Source organism: Macrobrachium nipponense, chromosome 19, assembly GCF_015104395.2.
Source record: "Macrobrachium nipponense isolate FS-2020 chromosome 19, ASM1510439v2, whole genome shotgun sequence".
Taxonomy (NCBI): domain Eukaryota; kingdom Metazoa; phylum Arthropoda; class Malacostraca; order Decapoda; family Palaemonidae; genus Macrobrachium; species Macrobrachium nipponense.
This window is the reverse complement of record NC_061088.1, coordinates 55,662,874-55,684,950: the sequence shown is the minus strand read 5'-3', so window position 1 is coordinate 55,684,950 and position 22,077 is coordinate 55,662,874. Positions and strand designations below refer to the sequence as shown.

At 43.0% G+C, this 22,077-nt stretch overlaps 1 protein-coding gene across 1 annotated transcript in view; it reads right to left on the bottom strand.

Annotated features, from left to right (window-relative positions):
* The window catches only part of LOC135217133 (CCR4-NOT transcription complex subunit 10-A-like), a gene marked incomplete in the record, with an annotated part of 352,258 nt that overhangs the window by 318,958 nt on the left and 11,223 nt on the right, over nucleotides 1-22,077 (bottom strand). Inside the window, 1 exon segment of the mRNA XM_064252844.1 lies at nucleotides 4,756-4,848. Coding sequence (XP_064108914.1) covers nucleotides 4,756-4,848 — 93 coding nt within the window.

Here is a 22,077-nt window from a genome sequence, read left to right as displayed (position 1 = left end):
GGATGCAACTCTACCGCAAATAATAGTGGAGAAAAAAGAATTTTAATAAAAAATACTGGCATGAAAGAATATTTTACTGCTGTTTTCATGCCGATAAAAGATAAATAGGATGAAAATAATGAACGGAATCTGTTTTTTACATTAAGAACATGAGTTAGATACATCAAAATAATCATAACTCCGCTCTCAGCAAATTTTTCCAAACCAAAACGCATGTATGTAGTTCTATAGAAATATAAAACTATATACGATATTATTGGATACAGCAAAGTAAAGGATAACTTTTTAAAAGAGCCAAGGAAAAGATGCATATTCGTTATGTTTGTATTTAATGAGGCGGTCTTGGCACTTAGCCTAAGCCACTGGTAACCAGACAACAGCACTATAAAACCTACGGAGGGTAGAAACAAGTTATGAATATATTGAACAAGCGCCATAAAACCAAATGTCGGTAACCGAGGGCTGCCTATAATTGCAGTGACAATAAAAATAATACTAATACTGTAATAAAAAACAGAAATGCAATTAATAATAATAATGATGATAACAGATTCTGCAGATGACACTAATAATTGCAAAAATGGAGAATAAGTATATACAGCAACCTAGGCCATCCTAGTGAGAAGGGAGTTAACGCCAATTTATGGAGATAATGCCAATTTATGGCACAGACACCTCATTAACCCATCTTCCCGGCGCTTAAGATCTTCTTGCCTCACTGTTTAATATACTTTGTATGAGCATATTGCTACTGTTTCTTAGTCAGGTGATCACACTAGACATTGTTCACCTAACAATGATTTTCAATTATCTAGGAGGTTTTCTTCAAACATCAGAAGGAATTTTGTCCCATAATTAGGCCTAAGTAGTTTAGCAATTAGAGAAGTCTTCATGTCCACGGTGCGATAACTTGAAACTTGTATACATAAGATTGCCAATCAATGGATTAATGTTCGCAAAAGGGAATGCAAGCAAAACAACTCTTAATTTACACTGCTTAAAAACTAAAGGAGAATCAACCAAATCAGGGTCGAAAACTGCTAAGTCAAAGAAGCAACAGAGTTGGTAAAAAAGGGCAAATCCACAAACAAAGATGGTGAGGTGATAAACACCAGAGAAGATATAACCAGTAACATCATCAATGACATCATGAGATGCCAGAAATAAGTAAGAGAAGACATCATGAGAAGCCAGAGGTAAGTAAGAAAAGGCTGAATGGGAGAAGGGAGACAGTTCTCACATGACATCATCACAGAAAAAGGCTGGCAGCTGTAGCCTTTTGCTCAACACTTTAAGAGCTGATTGCTAAGGAGCAAGAGTCTGTTCTAACACAAGGCTAGCTCCTATTCTTCTTTCCTACCTTAATCCCTACATTAAGGGGTCGGTTGCCTGATGCGCCTTCTCCACTGCCTTCCATCAAAGGCATCATCCTCCACCAAACCTCTTCTCTCCACTTCACTTTATCTCACCATCTAATTCTCTGTCTCCCTCTCGATCTTCCTCTAACAAGTTCCTCCCAAACCCTCTTCACTCCCTCCTCATCATCCATCCTCAACACATGCCCATACCATCTCAACAGTCACTCTCTTACCACCTCTGTATTCTTTACTAAGCTTCCCCTTCTTATCACACCATTTTCCAATCTCTCAAGCAGTGATATTCCCATAATCCACCTCAGCATTCTCATCTCTCTTCTCTCAAGCTTTACTTCCTCTTTTCTTCTTAGAGCCCATGTTTCCGATCCATACAGTAACATTGGTCTTACCAAATTGCTATAGATCTTGACTTTTACTACTGTCAACTTCAGCCTCACATCCTCCCTCTTGGCTTAAAGTAAATCCTAAGTAATAAACTTTTCTGCCTGTTTTATAATCGAGCCTCTTCTTTATTGTACTATTACTATTCTGCCTCAATCTTCCTTACTGATCAACAAAAGCTGTTTTATTCACATTTACCTTTAACCGACCCCTTTCTAAAGACTCCTGCCACTCTCCAACCCTTCTCTGTAGGTCCTCCTTATTTTCAGTCGTAATCACCAAATCATCAACATACAACTCCAACAGCTCTTCAATCCTGATCTCTTCCCTCAACACATCCATGACCAACACAGACAAAAATGGGCTTAATGCTGACCCCTGGCGTAACCCAACACTAACTTCAAAGTTTTCTGTTTCCCCAACTGCTGTTATTACTTTTCTGCTCGTTCTTTGATGTATCATCTTGACCAGCCTAACCTACTTTTCTGGGACTCTTCTTCCTCAAACACCAAAACATCACTTCTCTTGGGATTCTATCATATACTTTCTCTATGTGTATAAATGCACAATAGAGCTCCTGGACTCCCTTTAGCCTCTTTTCCTGTAGCTTTCTTACTATGAAGATAGCATCCACCGTCCCTCTTCCTCACATATTGCTGTTTCACTATCTTTACAGTCTCTCCTAATCTTTCATCCAGTATCCTCTCTAGAACTTTCAATTCATGCTCTGTTAGTTTGATTTCCCTGTAGTTACTACAATCCATGACATCTCCCTTCTGCTTGTATATATATACTACGTATTAGACTCCCCCCAGTACCTTGGCATTTCTTCCTCTTCCCATATAGCTTTTAATAAATACAGCCTCCATTTCTTCCCCTCTGTACCTAGTAATTTAATCATTTCAATTTGGAACTACAATGGCCCTGGTGCTTTACCATTCTTCATTTCAATTAATGTTCTCTTCACATCTGTATCCTTTATCTCCATCACTGGTTCCTCTACCCTCTGTGCTTCTCCTATCTCCTTGCTCTCATTTACAGAACTCAAAAGTTATTCAAAATAATCTCTCAATCTCTTTTTAGCATCTACATCTCTAGACAATATATTTCCATCTCTATCCTTGATGACACTTAATTTACCCAAATCCTGTTTCTCATTCCACTGCTCTGCCACCCATTCAAAAGCATACCTACCCTCCTCGCATCTTTCCTCTTCTGTGTACCGTTCCTCTGCACCTTGTGTATGCCTTACTTTCCAGCCCTTAAATGCATTTGATTTTCTTTTAGTTGTTTCTTACACCTCTCCATTCCACCACCAATTTTCTCCTTTCGAAGCTCCAAATCTGCTGGTTCTACCCATCAGTTCCCATACATATTTCTCACATGTCTGCCCAGTTATTTTCCACTCTGTTACCCTGTCCAAATTCTACATTCCCCCTTCCCAGCCATCTCTTTCTCAGCCCATCTAAATTGCTTCCTATTTTCTTCTTTAAGGTCCCAAATCTTAATTCTAGGTCTCCTCTTTCTCTTTTTGGGTTTCCTACCTCCCAAGATCACTTTGCAGCTCGTTATATTGCTTTTGTTGGCTCCTCAAACCATAATGCAATCTATTTGGCTTTGAACTCCTCCACTTTCATAAGTTATCAAGTAGTTATACAACTGTTGAAACCATGTGTTCATAGATACCACTTTAAAAATCTGAACCACCACCAATATATAATCCCCATCTTCATTTCTAATTCCAAATCCATGGCCTCCGTGTACCTCCTCATACCCATCTCTTATCTCTCCCACACTGCCAATCATATCAGCTCCTATTATTAGTTTCTCCTCTTTCACTGTTCTAATGGCAGCCTCCAATTCTTGTCTAAATAATTCTGCACAAGGTTAGCTGAACCTACAAAAATAATCTAGAGAAAAGGTGATGAATAGGAGGTGACAGAGGGGGAAACCATGACAGGGAGGGTTAACATCAGAAACAGAAGACAATACAGGGAAAGTATATGATTAACAAAAGAAGTATTGACATATGGTTCGACTGGATATCTCCACCAATTTACACACATAAATATCACTCTCCAAAAAAGGATATGTAGCCAGTAAATGCAAGTGCTAAACTCTACCTAATAAATTCTTCAGAGAATGTGTCAAATTCAAGCCAGATGTAAGTTGCGAGAGAGGTGGTGAAGGGAAAAGACCTTGGCCCCGAGACATGCCTTGGTTCCCTGTCAGCGAAGACCAACTAGTGCATGCGAGTCCATAGGGGGGTCTACAGGCATACAAAGGGTTCGATACCTTCACTCTTGCAAAAGAAACTGAAAAAGGTCAGTCGCCACGGAGGAATCATGATCTCCACCCATAATATACAAGGTCAAATCCCTACCCAATTAAAGAATATTCCTCGACTTACCTCAGATTTTACTCCTGAACCACATAGGGAGCACAAGAAGGTGAAGCAGAGGGAGTGAGAGAGAAATCAACCTATCAGGCAATGGAGGAAGAGGAGGAGGAGAAGCAACTGGAAGTACTTAAATGATTGAATAAACTTATAGCTAACTCTAATGAATTATCTATGTAATCTATCAGCCTTTGCACCCTCCAATACTTGAAACATTCGATTTACAGCTTAATGCTTCTAGCTGTATAGATGAAATAATACAAAAACAGAAAGCAAGCATAAATCAGCAAGAAAGGCAAAATTATTACTGTCGATTCACAACATACACAAAGACACGGCATGAATAATTCTGACAATAACGAAAACGTTCCATGCCACTGGTGGGAAACAGGTGATTACGAATAGTCCCAGTGGGTCAGCCAAGTGTTTTGTTTTTTAGTGCTTATTGCACCTAACAGTGCAAAAATATATCAACATTAACAGTAGGTAAGACTCATTCCAAATACTTAATATAAATTTATGTCCATCCATACAAAGATGACAGCATATAACATATAAATTTAAACTTTTTGTTAAGGATACATGAATTGCTGTACTCACCTGTACACATATATCGACTAACTGCTTACGGAATGCACTAGTGTTCTTAAGGTCACTTTTGTAATATTCTACAACAGCCTTATTCATCAGTACCTATGACATAAGTTCAGGCATTAATAAAACAGGGTACGAGGAACAAAAGAAACAAGATCATTTGAAAATCAACTGCAAAGTATCACAATTTTTTAAAGTAAATTGTATTTTTCCTTACTATACAAACACAGGTCCTTTACAAAAGGAAATACTACAGGCATAGCCTTGACACGGCCGCTGAATTCTTCAAACAGGGCGGTTCGATAGTTAACTACTGGTCCAGTCGTTGGTAGACCCTCCAACCGGATGTAAACATTCCAATTTGCTTTCGGCCCAGGTAACAGATTGAGGGGTGGCATGAGGTGGGTAGTACTAAGTGTAAAGGACCTACGTTTGTACAGTAGGAAAAAATACAATTTACTTTAAAAAATTGTGATTTGTTCCTACACGACATACAAATCGACAGTCCTTTACAATAGGAAGACTTACTGATTGGAGGTAGGAATCTGAGTGAGCTCTAGTGAACCAACTGCAGTTCAGTCTTCCCGGTCATAAGAGCAAGGAAGAGGATCCAGCCACTGGCATCCGATCGGAGTTATGGAATTGCGAGACCAGAGTCAGTCTACTGGGCTTTTCTCGTAAGGGAGAGATGTGACTCGCCCTTATGGCAAAGCAAAGAACCAGATGTCAGAGACTATAAAGCAAATACAAGTTATGGGTTTGTCTTATGTCAAGGCCCCTTCCCTGCCTTGTAAGGGAAAGAGCGGATAATTGCTTCTACAGTCACCTCTCAATTAATGCGAGGGTTACGTTCCTGGAGAGCTCCCGTTAATGCATTATTTAAACATATTTTTCCCTTAAAAAATAACTGTAATAAGGGGGGTTACATTCCTGGACTTTGGGAACTCTGTACTTTTTTTGCTCCGTACAACTGAATCGGATAACAGCAACATCCGTTTGGCTTGTATTTCAACCATTGCACGATAGTAAACAATTACCATAAATATGTTATAAATGACGTTACATAGAATAGGACTGACATGTTTTAATGTAATAACTTTATTTCCTATAGATCAAAGATCAGCAAGGAAATATGCTGTTAAATTTAAACCAAGTTGTAGCTGAAGCTGAGAAAGCTGTTCAAGTTGCTAATGACTATTACTATGCATCGGAAACAATGATAAAACTCCCCTCAAGTTATGCCATCAAACACAACCATAGATAAAATAGAGAGAAAATCATTTCAATCAAAACTACTGGGCTTGAGATAACAAATTTTAATGATATTTTAATGCCAATAAAAGTAAATAACATAAAGCTCGTTTTACGATGAAATCAAGTGAAAATAACGAACGGAATAACGCTTTTTTTTATGGAATAAATATGCTCCCAACGCAATCTGTTAACGAAAAAAAGTAATTAAGTTCACGAGACTTATTCAAGTCATATTTCAACTTAAAAATTTGTCATATAACAAAAAATGACCTTGTCTCATATAAGTAAAGTATCTAGATATTCATTTATGCTAACTAGATGCAAGAAAATTCCCACAGAACTGAGTTATATACAGCAAAATAAACTCGTATTCACCATCAGCTGCCGCTATGTAATTATTCTATGATAATACAATAACATGAGAATACATACAATATTGTTGGATAACAGTGAAGTAATGTATAACTTTTTAAAAGATTTGTGGAAAAGATGCATACTCGTTACGTTTGTAATTATATGTAGCCATCAGATGCTTGAAATTGCTCAATTATGCCGATATCGGAACGAAGCTGATTCTCGTTTCGTGTCCATTTTTTGCCTTTTTTGTTTTTTACTGAATTATCATAAGCCAATATGCATTGAACCTAGATAATTAGCTGAAATTAATAATTACTATATCGTATATTTATAAAGTCCAGTGGTACCTCGAGATACAAAATTAATCCGTTCCGAGGCGGCCTTCGTATTATGAGTTTTTTGTATCTTGGAACACATTTCACATGTAAAATGGCTAATCCGTTCCAAGCCCTCCAAAAACACCCCAGTAAATTATATTTCCAGGCCTAAAACACATGTTCTAGGGTTACAACGCCGATCCAACGGAAGAAATATGACTCCAAAAAGGCAATACTGTACATACTTGAGTAATATTGAACTGCATGTAATGTTCAACCCCATTTTATTACGACTTTAGCATACTATGTCCCTTAGCAATAATCCTAGCCTATGTTAGTGGTTGCTACTGTAGCCTAGTCTATGATTCAGACATCTAAACCTAAGACCTAAAAGCTTAGAATATGCCAATAAAATGTATAAATAATCAGTATGTACTCATTTCAAATAATTATTAATTAATCATTAACTATAATAAACAAACAAACAAAAAACAAACCTTCCAATCGATTGTTTACATTCAGTTCTTACCCGTCTTACGAGTATCGAACGAGCGCCAAGCAATCATTTTTCCTAGCACACAGTAAGTCATAAATTGTCATTAGTATCTCTCTTCAACTAATGAAACTACCAAACAGTATAATAACCATTCATTTCTATTCTTTATTCTATCTTTACCTAATGGAGATAGAGTTACTGACAGCTATAATGAAACATACGTATACGTAACGTAATAATAAAGCAGAAGAAGAATTCTAAAAAATACGTATTTGTTGGCAGTCTGATTTATTTTATATTTTATGATAACTAATTCACAATTTTTTGTATTAAATGTATTGCATATACTCATTTCAAATAATTATTAAGTAACCATTAACTATAATAAACAAAAACAAAAAAAAGCTTCCAAACGTCTGTTTACATCCAGCACTTACGAGTATCGAACGATCGACAAGCAATCACTTTACACAGTAAGCCATAAATTTTCATTATCTCTCTTCAACTACTGAAACTACCAAACAGTATAATAACCATTCATTTCTATTCTTTATTCTATCTTTACCTAATGTTTTTTTTTTATTAAATGTATTGCATGAATAAGTTTTTCTATTTACAGCATCCTTTTACCAATAGAATACTTAAAGCACAAGGAGTAGATGCTGACCAATAGGAGAGCAGGACCTTATGGGGTGACTAGCATCAGGAACCAATGGGAGAGCGGGAGGATGGTGGCGAGTTTACTCAGTTGGCGGCGCGGGAGTTTTAAAATTGTTCTCGGTGGTCCGGGCGAATCTCGGGACTTTACAGCAACAACCTTTCGTATCTTAAAAACTTTTCGTATGTAGAGCAGTAAAATTTTTCGCATTGGCTTTCGTATCTCGAGTTTTTCGTAAGTAGAGCCTTTCGTATCTCGAGGTACTACTACATACTGGGCAGTCTAGGCTAGGCTGCCCTATATGTAAAGATGGTACTGATTACCCTAGTGTAGGATAGGCTAGGTATATTTAAGACACAATTTTTCCAACAAATGATGAGTTTTTTGGAACCTAACCCCATCGTAAGTGGGAGAATACCTGTACTAAGTAGGTCAGGCATAAAAGAAAAACAGAACAAAATCTTTCGCTTTATTGATAAATACAGTACTATAGTACATAGTCTTTCACTATTAATAAATACATGCAGTGCCCTTTCCTATGTCTTTGTTTATGTCATCTGCAGCACTGATGCGTGGGTGATTTGAAAACAACGCTCCGGCGCCAATTCACGTTAAAATGTTATTGTCATGATACAATAAAGTTTTATACATATGTACTTACCTGGCAGATATATACTTAGCTATAGACTCCGTCGTCCCCGACAGAAATTCAAATTTCGCGGCACACGCTACAGGTAAAGGTGATCTACTGCCCTGCTGCTGGGTGGCAGGAATAGGAACCATTACCGTTCTAGAACCAGATTTTCTCTTCCACCTGTCTCCTGCGGGGAGGCTGGGTGGGCCATTTATTGTATATATCTGCCAGGTAAGTATGTATAAAACTTTATTGTATCATGACAATAACATTTTTATACATTCAACTTACCTGTCAGATATATACTTAGCTGATTGGCACCTATTGGTGGTGGGTAAGAGACAGCTATTTACTGAGTAGACAGGTAAACAACATACGTTGTAGGTAATAAATAAATAAAACCTTGGTTCCTATCTGTTTAGACGGAGGGTTGACTTCCTAGCTATTGCTTAGGAGTCTGCTTCGTCTCAAGAGCCTCAGCGAGGAAGTGACCTATGGCTAAGAGTTCTTGTAGGTCTGACAATGGGGTCTTATCCACTTACTCGACAGAACCTAATGGCCTTTGTCAATGGGGTCTTATCCACTTACATGACAATACACCTATGCCTAGTGGCATAATTAAGGAGCACAACACCGATCCCGATCACCTGATCCTAACACGAGGGTTAGTGCTTAATTTGAAAAGAGTTATCCCCAAACTCCTTTCAAACAACCCAAAGAAAATTTACTAAGCTAAAAACAATTAACTCACTAGTTAAGGATCAGTGTCGGCTTCCTATCCCAGCACCGTATCCGCAGACACGTATCAACCAAGAGAGAAGGATCTCTCGTAGGTTATCTTGACATCCTTCGTGTAATGGGAAGTCAACACAGAGTTGCATCTCCCGTATGTGACAGCTAATATGTCCTTTATGACATATTGTTATGGAAAGAACAAGAATTCACAAAAGCTCGCACTTCAAGCGCTTTTAATTCTCAGCTGTTTGAAGGAATCATCAAGTCACTCAAGAAGTGCTTTAGAGATCACACTTGTTTCAAAGAAGACCAGGGCTTTCTTTGAAATGGATCTCTTCTGGATGAAGCCTGGAGCCTGGCTGGCGCTTCGCAGCTGGCAGGTGCCTCGCGCCTGGCTCCTGGCTGGCTCTTTTTGGCACCTGGCGCCTGGCTGGCTCCTCCCCACTTGCTGGAGCTTCGAGCTTGGTAGAGTCTCGAGGCTGTCTGGCGATGTCCACATCGGACACTCTTATTTGTCCGATTTGTTCGCCTCTGGCGCATTTGCGCCAGGCTGGAGGCCCGCTCCTTCTCCGCCTCAGACCATGACAGTGTTCCTTGGAACTGTCTGCCTCTGGCGTTTTTCGCCTGTTTTGGCATTTGGCGCCTGGTTGGCGCTACATTGTCCGAAAGTCCTGATCAACCACATAGTTTATCAGGAGACTGGAGAAGGGTGGAAGAAATTCTTCCCCTATGAGCTTTTGGCCTCTGGCAAGGGGAGGTGATTGTAGTCAGCTACATCCAGTAGACGACAGGATATCTAACAGTACGAGAGAGAAGAGTCTTCCTCCGAGGAGGATCCTTCATGAGTACTTCCGTTGCTAACGATATCTCTTCTTACATGTTGATGAGGTTTCTCGTTGCAGAATCTTCCCTATCCTTGCCCAAAGGAAGGGAAGGAGTCTGGAAGTCGAAGGAGACTCCGAGCTGAAATTGGGCGGAACCCTGAATTCTTAGCTCTTATTGTAACCCTCTGAATACCTTCTGGGAAGCATTTTGAGCCCTCATCGCACCCCAAAGACTCTGTAGGCAAACGTTTAAACCATCTCTTCTTCTGTAAATGAAAACATAAGTACCCTGCCTGGACAACGAAACTTTTATCTGAAAGCGTTGAGTCGGGAATAGAAGGTTTTCGTTCTTTTGCCAGACATACTATGCTGGCAAGAACCCATTGCCGAGTCTCCATTGAATCTGATGCGAGATTCCAATGCACGAAAAATTCACTTGTCTTCTTGGTCGTTTAGGGCCAAGAGAAACAAAGAATTCCCTCATAAAATTTCTCAAAGAAGTTTGATGAGGAGCAGTTCCATCTTGTCGGAACACGGAATCTGTGGCCACAAAAAGATCCCATTCAAAGTACATGATATCCTACTCTTGTCGTATTGAGGTATCGTATAAGATCCCGAAGATCTTAATCCTCTGCTATCTCTAATTCCCCTTGTAGAGACAGAGTATAGCCTTTTACTGCGTTCTTTGATAGCAGATATATACAAAGGTGATTCTTCCCTCTGAAAGGGAAGAAAAAGCCACTATGTGGTTCACAGAGGTATCGGAAGAGGACAGTTTCCTCATTCCATCTAGCACAATCTGCAGCAATTGTATGTCCTGGCCATGACTCTTGTCATTTACCTTGAAAAAATCCTCTCATTCATGTCCACTTCTGGTCAGTCTGCACGCAGACAGACTCAGAGTGGAGAGGTTGTTAAGGTCTATTAATAATAGATGCTGATAGAATATCCAGACTCTCTTGGAAAAACCTTCCAAAACATGCTGTGAGAAGAACATGACCTCTGTGAATCCAACCTCTCTAAGGCCAAAATGAGGCATAAAGTATCATCCTCTCTTCCTTTGACGTCCATTTATCTTAATATCTGTTAAGAATCTATATATCTAGGGGCTTCCACCTTGCGAAGAGATCTATGATGAAGACATCTCGCAGGTTTCCACAACTCTCTTTCCAACTAAGATTAGACATGAGTCAATAGTTATGTCGTCGATCGAGAAGGTTCTCACGGACGTGCAACATCGTGCAGCGAACCTCTTAAGGATCATTACGTTCCGTGTCTGTGTTCCAAACAGGTTCTCTCTTGTTAATGCGAACAGGGGTGAAAAAAAAGAGATTCTCGATGCTCCTTGAGATATGAGAGAGCTGTGGAATTAGTCAAATTGATTTAAATCATTTCGTCCCTCCTTGGGATCGAACCTCCTTCAAGTTAGACGGGGAACGAAATCAGGAACGAACCGTGCCATTACCGAGCCTGCTGTCAGAGAGGCTACTGAACCCTTCGATTAATAACTCGCTATATCGAGAAATTACCAAGTCCATTATTTTTGCATCTGCCACTGGTGTGATTCTTTAGAATATGCGCCAGGACATCTGTACCTCTGTTCTGGTACCTGGCACCCTCTCAAATGTTATTTCCGTTTCTTGATAGGAAGAACTTGATAGGCTTTATATAGCCCATTCAAGGGAACAAACTTCTATCACGAAGAAAAAAATTGTTCCCAACAAATTCATCCATATTCTCACTGAGAATGTTCTCTAATAAGACTATGCTTTCGTAAGCATGAGAGCATCATATAATATATTGCTCTACTGCGTTAGAATCATATTGCTATCTCTTTCTTATAATCCTGTTACATTGCGGTAAACAGTATCGAAAGGTTACAAGGGATCTTTTTATTGAAACTTCTTAGCAAAACAAATACAATGTTTGTTATTCATGTTTGCCTATAAATCCCCTCAATTCGTGGCTAAGTCCATGATTGTAGGGGGCAGATACGGTTAACCATTCGATCCCGTAGGAGAGAGAGATGTAAACAACCCTTCATGACCGAGAACTAGATGGTACTGTGTTGGCTTACAATGACAGCAGTCCCGTTCGCTGCTTCGCTGCATTCTTCCTGAGTTGCCAGTTACTCCATTCAATGAAGGAATATGATAAAATTATTCTCGAGCCTAAGGAAGCTCTCAATAAAGGGATTTTGACGTAGGAAAAATCTATTTCTGGGTGATTGGCTCGTGTCGCCAGCGAAATATCCTTTAATCTATTATTTCTAGGGTAATGTACTAACACATACCAGAGAATAAATAAAATAAAGAAAAGGTCAGTATAACTGACTCGCTCACCCTCCAGGAGGGTGTCGGTATGAACACTAGGCGAGTGAGACCACTACCACGAGCCAAATGCCAATAGAAATCTCCCACTACAAAATCCCTCCAAGAGGGGAGCCGACCCACACGAGTGAGCAGCTCGTACTACTACTACTCCATCCCATGCTGCCGACTGCTGCGCCTCTGGTGGCCATCCTGAAGTTAGCAGACAATCTTGGGCGAAGGGATGGGTAGGGTGGGATTTATTTCGCTGGCGACACGAGCCAATCGCCCAGAAATAGATTTTCCTTACGTCAAAATCCCTTTTCTGGGCTCAGCTCGTGTCGCTGCGCGAAATCGTACCAGAGAAATAGCACAAGATTGTAAACAAAAATAATAAAAATGAGAATAAAAATAAAATAAATCAGAATAGGTCTGAAATAAAAGATAAAATATATATGAATAGACTATAATTGCTAAAAGATACATATACACAGGGGTATAAAAATAGAAATATGCTTAAATTACCCATAAATCTAATCATGTTTGTTAACATAAGGTAATTACATATGTACAGGTAAAATTATTTACATGTAATTCAATGTTTATCTGTGTAACAGCATGTATCAAAAGTATAGCAATATAAAAAACAAGAATAATAAAAACAATCAACAATAATAATATATAAAAGAATGTATATGACTTAATTCACAAAACCCGTAATCATTATAATATGATGTATCCCCTAGCATAAAAATAAGGGGAAACATCCATGAGATCAATGTTTATAATCATTTGTGAGTGTCCCTAACCAGACAATAAGGGGCACCCACTACACTATCAAACAAAAGCAGCTAAGACACAAGGTGAATGCAAATGAACCAGGTAGGAATAGACGAACTTTTTGGGTGAGGCAGGTAGAAAGGAGGACTGAATCTTCTACTACAAACTGCTAGAGTCAGGGGAAACTATGTTACCCGCTGCTACTGTGCTGGGAATTTCAGAGCTTCCCAAGGACTTAAGGTAGTGACGTTTTTGAACACTGGTCGGCGATTTCCATCCAGTATACTTTTTCAACTCATCGAAGTTCATGTGTTGGAAATAATTAATGAGGTGGCTACTGCCCTGACATCATGTGCTTTCGGGAAAGAGTCAGGATTGGCTTGCTTAATAAAGTACAGGATTTGTTGCCTGATGCCTTATAATGGATAAAGTTCCACCTTTTCCCTCCTAAAGAGGGGACCCGACGAAGATGAGGAGGTCCTAGACAGAAAGCTCGTAAGGTTGTAACTGGCAAAGAGATACATCTTGTGGAAGGGGTAGTACCTTCCAAGGTTCCCACCTCATCAAAGGATCTTCATTCTTTGCTAAAAAGCTACGTTCCGGAGTAGGACTTCTCCTGTGGGAAGGAACTGAATATGACCCGGGTCTCCTGGATAGAGCCGACAGTTCTGAAATTCTTGCTCCTGAAGCTAAGCTTAATAAGAATAGGGTTTTTCTTAAGAGCATTATAAACGAGCATGTGTCATTATCGGTTTCGGAAGCCAGTTTTAGGACATCGTTTAAGAACCATGAAACTGACGTAGGCCTAACAGAAGGCCTAAGCCTAGCACATGCCTTAGGAATAGACGAGAAGTAGGAATCCGTCAAGTCTATGTTAAATCCAAATTGAAATATCTTTTTCAAAGCTGACTTGTTTGTCGTAATCGTGCTAGCTGCTAAACCTTTTTCAAATAAGGATCTGAAAAAGGATATAGCTGAATTAACTGTCATGATTCTAATATCCGAATCTCTCATGGAAGGTTGCTAACTTTTTGACAGCAGCATCATACTGCCTCAAAGTCGAATCCCATTTTATCGGATTCTAAGAATAGAATATTCTGAGGGTCAATATTCGCATCTCTTTTTGCCGCAAACTTCATGAAATCCATAAAGTTAGGGTTTTGAGAATCCCTGAGGAAGCGAACACAGTCTTCATTTGCACTGACTGGGAGAGCTTGGGGACTGGGGATCTGAAGAGGACGAGGCCCAGCTCCAAAATTAGAGGATACCAGTTGCTCTTCGGCCAGTCTGGGGCTACTAGAGCCACTTGACCCTTGAATGTCCTGAGTTTGTTCATACTTTCATGAGGAGATTCACTGGAGGGAAGACGTAAATCTTCTCCCAGTTGTTCCAGTCTAGAGCCAGGGCGTCCGTGGCATAGGCCATAGGGTCCAGGTTGGGGGCTACATAACACGGTAGTTTTGTGGTTCGCTTGTGATGCGAAGAGGTCCTACCTGTAGCCCTGGGACTCTTTGAAGGATCCATTGGAACGAACTGTTGTCCAGTGACCATTCCGACTCTAGGGGTACTGATCGGGATAGGGGCGTCTGCTATGACGTTTCTTACTCCAGCTATGTGAGTGGAGGAAAAGATGCCAACTGAACTTGTCTGCCAGGGAGAAGATGGCTATCATGACGTGATTTAGATGCCGTGACTTGGAGCCTCCTCTGTTTATACAATGTACTACCACTGCGCTGTCCAGACTAGCTTTATGTGGGAGTACTTGGGTGGCGTAACCTTTTTAGAGTCAAGAACACTGCCATTGCCTCCAGTACGTTTATATGGAACTGACGGAACTGAGGTGACCAAGTCCCTTGAACCTTTTTGACCTGGGAATACCCTCCCCAGCCGCTTAAGGACGCGCTCTGTGTGGATGGTGACCCCTGGTGGAGGGAACTGAAGGGGTACTGACATTGATAAATTCTTGACTCTCGCCCATGGCCGAAGTCGATTCTTTAGAATCAGAGGCACTGAGGAATAGTTTGTCCCCTGGACCTGACGTTTGCTCGCGAGCGCCAGATTCTGGTTAGGTCTTTCAGTTTGGCTTTCATTAAGACGTTTGTCACTGATGCAAACTGGAGAGAACCCAGGATCCTTTCCTGGGCTCTCCTTGACGCTAGTTTGTGACTTAGAAATTGCTTGACTGACTTTGCTATTTCTTTCCTTTTGGTTGATGGAATCGACAGAGTGTGGGATGCTAGATTCCATTGAATGCCCAGCCACTGAAAGTTTGACTCTGGAGTGAGTCTTGATTGGTCCTGTTTATTTGAAGCCTAGATATTCCCAGGAACTGAATCACTTTCAGAGTAGCTCTGTTGCATTCCTCGCTGTTGGGGCCCAGATCAACCAATCGTCGAGATACGCTACTACCATGATCCCTTGCGATCTGAGTTTGTTGCACTACCCACTTCCGCTAGCTTCGTGAACACTCTGGGTGCCACGTTGAGTCCGAATGGAACTACTTTGAAGGAGAATGTTCTGGTCTCCTATCTTGAAACCCAGATACGGACGGAAGGTGTCTTGCAATAGGGATATGATAGTAAGCGTCTGTAAGATCGATAGAGGTGGTGACGGCCCCACGGGGAAGTAGGGTCCGCACCTGTGAGATCGTGAGCATCTTGAACTTGTCGCAGCGGATGGCTAAGTTTAAGCGGGACAAGTCTAAGATTACCCTTCTTTTTTGTGAGCCTTTCTTTGGCACGCTGAACAAGCGACCTTGAAATTTTAATCTCTTGACTCTCGCTATAGCTCCTTTTTGAAGGAGATCGTCTGCGTACTCTGTCAATTCCTTGGAAGGAAGTTGACGGAAAGGTCTGGATAGAGGTGGGTTCGTCAACCAGCTCCAACCCAGACCTTTTGACACTATGCTCTGAGCCCATTGGCTGAAGTTCCACCGGTGGCGAAAGTGAAACAGCCTCCCTCCTACCTGAAGTTCTTCATTGGTTCTGGTAACCGCCTCGGCCTCCTCTGAAGTGCTTTCCCCTGTTAAAGGGGCCTCCCGATCCTCTCCCACGAAAGAACGCTTACCTCTACCTCCCTCCCTACCCGAGCGGTCATACTTCTGAGAATTCTTGACTCTCGAAGGCTGATTGTAAGCTGGAGAGATGGCGTAAGAGGTGGAGGGCTGAGGCTGAGGGGATATCACATAAATTGGCTGTGATTGACCTTTAGAAGTGGAGGGTGGGCTGTCTGCACTAACGGTACTGTGGAACTTGTTGAGGCAAAGCGTAGTTGCTTCTTCTGGTAAGGTTGGAAACGCCTGGGTTTCTTTTTGTCCCTTACCTTTAGGAGTCAGGTCTTGCCTCCTCTTAGCCGAAAGGCCCCAACGATCCTTAAGGCTCTGTTTTAACCTGGTAGCCTCTGACTGGACCTCCTTAACCATAGCTTCTGGGAAGAGATCTGCTCCCCAGATGCTAGACGAGAGTAACCTATTCGGTTCATGCCGAATGGTTGCCTCTTGTAGGACATGCTTCCTACAATTCGTCCGAGCAGTGGCAAACTCAAACATATCTGACTGTACCGTTTGAGTCAGGGCTTTGGTCATGAGCTTAAAAATCGGTTCTGATCCATAAGCCATGGTAGCTACCTCAGACATAGCCATAGAATTGATGGATCTGGCTAGACGCGATTTTGCATCAAACTCAGCCTGAATAAGGCTATCTGGGAGCCTGGGTAGCTTTTCACCAAACTGCTCCATAGCACAGTCCGGTTTGAGTTTGCCAGCTGAGAATGTATTCGGCAAGTCTTCCCACAATTCTCCAACTGAGGGGAGCAACGGAGAAGTGGGATCCGCTTCCTTCAACTGCGGTATAGGTTCCCCCTTCTGGGCCGCTGGGATGGTCGACCTCGCGATCTTGGTTAGGAACGGGAGCGGGGTACTCTCATCCATTGTAAAAATGGTAAAGGGATCTTAATGGTTGTTATCTTGGTGTTAGAACAATCCATGTCCTCTAAACACCTGAGCCATTCTCTCTGAGCCTGGTCTCGTGAGTAGAGGACTGTCTCCTTAGGTACCTTATCGTCCCGCACCATAGCCGACGGCGTAAGCCTTGCGTAGCCTATGAACGGAGGCTGGAGGTCTTCCGGGAAGAACTCGAAGTCCTCTATTCTTCGAGTCCCAAATTCCGGTATAGAGATGAGACCGTCCTGGAAGGGGGCGTATGACGCTACTCTCCACGGATTGTTCATAGAGAACTGAGGTAGTGAGTCATACGGAGGAAGTTGGGATCCACTCGTGTTGGACAGTGGAGGAGAGGCTAGAGGAGCTTCTCTCCAGCCCGGCTATAATGGAGTCCTGGAAGTAATCCTGTCCGACAGACGAGAGATCATTTGCTCCATGCTACTCTTTAAGGACCCCAACCAGGTCACCCACCTGTTTGCACAGGCCAGCATTGGAGTCCAAAGCCGGAGCTGCTGCGGAGGTGGAGGGGAGGCTCTGAATCGGAACCAAAGGTAGCGGAACGGGTGATTCTGCCGGAGTGCGAGATCTCTCTCTGGAGGATTACTCCTCGAGGACTTAGAGCCGGAGCTAGAAGCTTTAGACCTGGATGCTCCGGGATTCCCAGCCGGAGACTTACGGGAGGAGGATGAAGCCGAAGTCGTCTTCTTAGACGACGACGACGTCTTAGTCAAAGTCATCACCTTAGACTGACCTTAGGTCTAACCGAAGCACCAGGAGGAGAATATCGTCACCCGTAAAGCCTTGGAAGGATGGAGAGGTTGCAGGAGTAGAAGAAACAGTTACGCCCAAGGGTGACCCTTGGGTGTCCACCGTACCTACCTCGACCAACAGGTCGTCTATACCTACCATAGGTTCAACACCTTAATATCTAGGGTCGCGACATCCGTAGAGATATCCTGGTCCTGCTCAGTTAATGAGGTGGCCAGCTGTTGTTGGATGAAGGCGATAGGTCCGGATCCGCTTCTACCTACCCCGGGTCGACGTATCCTGTCGCCTTGCCTCCGGGGAAGATTAGTAATGCCAACCGCTTCTCTAGGATGTAGGGCTGTCCCTTGGCGGCGTTTTTCCAAAACCGCCGACCCAGCCCGCAGGGTAGCCGTGCGGTATCTCTTACCGCCGGAGCCTGGAAGAGAAGGCGAGTTTAGATTTAAGAATCACTTAAAACTAAAACTTAAAAGTATAACTTAAATTAATTGCCTTAAGTTAATATGATGAAAACTTAAGCGCTAAAAAAAGAAGCGGCGCATGCTACTGGAGATGTAAACCTTAACCCCTAGTGAGTCCAAAAGCTGGCTTCATCCAGATCTGTAACGTATGGTACACGTTTCATGGTACCAGACCTGGATGTCCCCGAGCGGAGTCGCGCATGGAGCATGGGACCGGCAAACTTCGTGTCCACAAGGGTCCTGAAGTGTGGCGGAACATCCCGGATGCTCACAGTTGGTGGCCTGTAAGTGGGGAGACACATGAGTATCTTAAAAAACATCACTTACAGTCTAAAGGACAGAAGAGCTCCGATGCATGCCGGAGCTCGGAAAAAAATTTGGGCATAACCCCTCCCTGCATCGCCTGAATAGGCTATAATCCCGGAGAGATCCGGTAATATGTAAGGAGGGGATGGTTTAAGGTTCTTAAGATAAACTTAAAAGATAACTTAAACCTAACACACAAGCAACCGGACTAAGTCCAGTGCGTAGCGGAGTGTAGTAACTCAGCAAAACGGTAAGGTTTAGTAGAGACGCCCCACTGTATGCTCCGGTCCACCCTACTGGGTGGACTAACAACTTTCCGCTGGATACCAGGACTCCGATCAGGAAGGAGCCCTAGTAAGATGGGAAAGAGCGAGAAGACATACAGGCTCAAGCTAGCCCGAGCGACAAGGTAGCGCGGAGGGTGGGCAAGGCCAGTACCCCCCACTCCGTACCAACCGGCCGGACCGAGAAGCCGGAGAGGTCGAGACCAGTCTGGGTCTGTCCCGACTCCCTAGCCCCTCCGCCTGAGGGGAGAGAGGGAGGCAGGCTCGGGTATGAGGAGCGAGCATGGGCAGACCGACCCGCCCCCGCCCGACTCTATGGAAGAGCGGGAGGGGGGGAAGAATGACTGGACAGGCGTCTGGCTGGCCGTGATCACGAAGTGACCACGAGGCGGTAAGACCAAAACGACAACTAAGCCTAGGACAACCACTGATCAGGGAAATGCTATGCGGGAAGCATACTGAACTGAAAAGCGGAGGCAAATAAGCCCCACTTGGCCGAACCAACTGATCAGAGAGATGCTATAGGGAAGCAAACCGAACTGATGAGCGGTAGAATAGGCTCAAAGAGCCAGGACCTAGGCTAAGCCAGACGCCTAACTAACCTAACAATAATAAAATACACAGTTATATAAATAAATAAATGAAAGAAAGAAAACAATATAGCAGGAGAAAAAATCCAGGAGTGTGCGACTAACCCTGAAGGCAAGTCTACCACTCAAAGCTAGTCAGAGGCCGATACTAAGAACCTGGACTAGGGTCTGGATAGAAGAAGCCTACGTAAGGTAAATACATGCATGCATGACAAACCTGAGTAGACCGTACCCTAAGTTAAAGCGGATAATCATAAAGAGCGAAGATAAATAAGGGGATGTTCTAGGTATGGGAGACCAAGAACGAGCCCATCACGAGGCAGAACCATGCTGCCATGCTTCCGACCCCGAGATCGTATTTTATACCTAAAAAAAAAAAAAACGGCAAATACTGTCTCAGGGCCGGAAAAAACCAACTAACCGTTAAATACTGAGTACTTAACTTAGCTGCTGCGATAGCTGCACGCTCCATAATAGAAAATCCAATGAAAGGGCACAAAAACACAGAGAGGAAAAATATCACAACCGACTCGTGGGTGCTAACTTGAAAGGATGGCCACCAGAGGCGCAGCAGTCGGCAGCATGGGATGGAGTAGTAGTAGTACGAGCTGCTCACTCTTGTGGGTCGGCTCGCTCTTGGAGGGATTTTGTAGTGGGAGATTTCTATTGGCATTTGGCTCGTGGTAGTGGTCTCACTCGCCTAGTGTTCATACCGACACCCTCCTGGAGGGTGAGCGAGTCAGTTATACTGACCTTTTTCTTTATTTTATTATTCTCTGGTATGTGTTAGTACATTTACCCTAGAAATAATAGATTAAAGGATATTTCGCGCAGCGACACGAGCTGAGCCCAGAAATGCATATTTAAGCAAAACAACCTTCGTTAAATACCGAAGCTGAGTAGGTGTTGTCGTAACAAACCCTTTAAGCGTAGTCCTTACTAGGAAATTCCTGTAAGGATACAGATAATTCCGTTGCAAACCACAAAGGTAATTACTGTATGCGTATATGACTTGTCATACAGTAATCGTATACACCAAATTTTCTTACTATACATTCTTTCCTCTCTGATGCAGAGAGAGAATGGAAATTTTACTCTCTTCGTTCTTTTCGTCAATAAACACGAATTAGTATTAGCCGAAAGAGATCGCAAATGAAAACCGAGGATCGAAGAGAATCTCTCAAGCTTTTATTCTCTTGGAGATAAGGCCGTCTTCTACGCCTCTATTATCTGGAAGCGCCTCTAATCAATGAATGAGAGCTCGTACGAATCTTGTCCAATTTCCAAACGATTGCCACTCTTTCTGGAAATGGTTGGTTGCATTATTTTAGAAGGAGGATGATTTTGATATCCTCTTACTAGTAATGAACAAATTCTCTCAATAAAAGGGTTGCTAAGGTCTTATAAACTGAGAGACCTGCCCCCTTATTGGCTTCCAATTCCGATCTATCTTCCATTTCCTGTCCAGTCAAGTTGGGAGAAGAATGAGCAACCGGAGGAGAGCGCCTCCTTTCGCAAGGTGAAGGGCTTTTAGCAGTACCGACTCTAACCTGACAAGGGCTACGGCCCCCTGTGCGACATCTTGAGTCCCCGCCAGGAGAAGGCCGATCCTGCAATTTGCCCTTATTCACATTAGTACCGTCCTGATAAGGACGACGGCCGCCTGTGCGACAACTAGCGTCCCTATCAGGAGAAGGTCTTGAATGCGAAAAACCTCTCACAGAATCAGCCACATCCTGACAAGGGCTACGGCCGCCTGTGCGAAAACTAATCCTGCGAAAAGTCCCAAAGAGGAGCCTCCTGGTCAACTTCTAACTCCATGTCAGATGAAGCTGGAGATCCTGGCTCATGGCGCCTGGCTGGCGCTTGGCGCCTGGATGATGCATCATTCCTGGATGGTTTCTTGTGGCTGGAAGCGCCCCAGGCGCCAGGCGCCTGACGCCTGGAGCCTGGTAGGCGCCCCAGGCGCCCGGATCCTGGCAGGCGCCTCGTCCGAGCTATCTGAAACTTCTGCTGGACGGGATTTTTTGATAGGAAGGAAGCGGTCCTTTCTCTGAGGAGGATCCTTCTTTAATACTCCAACCAACGAAGCTATTTGCTGTTGCATTTCCTTCAGGATCTTCGTAGCAACATCTTCTTTCTCCATATCCGATCTAGGGGAAGGAGGATTTGATGAATAAATCTCTTTCTTCTTCTTCTCAGGTGGATAGTCCTCCGGAAAACTTTCCGGGCTAGAATCCAGAGCTGGCGAATTCCACGATCTTTTAGAAGGTCTCGATAGCTTGTCAGAACTCCACCCTTTTTTCGATGAAGAATTGGATGACAAAAAACACTGTTTTAGGATGCCTTTCCAACGGCTATCCTTGGCAGTCTGGGACGCTACTACAGAACCTGCCGAGGGGACGCCTGACCGGTGGGGATTCTCTGAAACCTCCGTACGGCTTTCGGCATTCCTTCTCCTCTGGGCTTGGGAGCTTGGAAGAGGTCTAGACCTGGGAGCAAGACAGAGCCGATCAGACGCACCCTCCACTGCAATGGGGAACACTATGCAGTGTTCCCCCCGTATTCGCGGGGGATGTGTACCAGACACCCCCGCGAATAGTTAAAACCCGCGAATA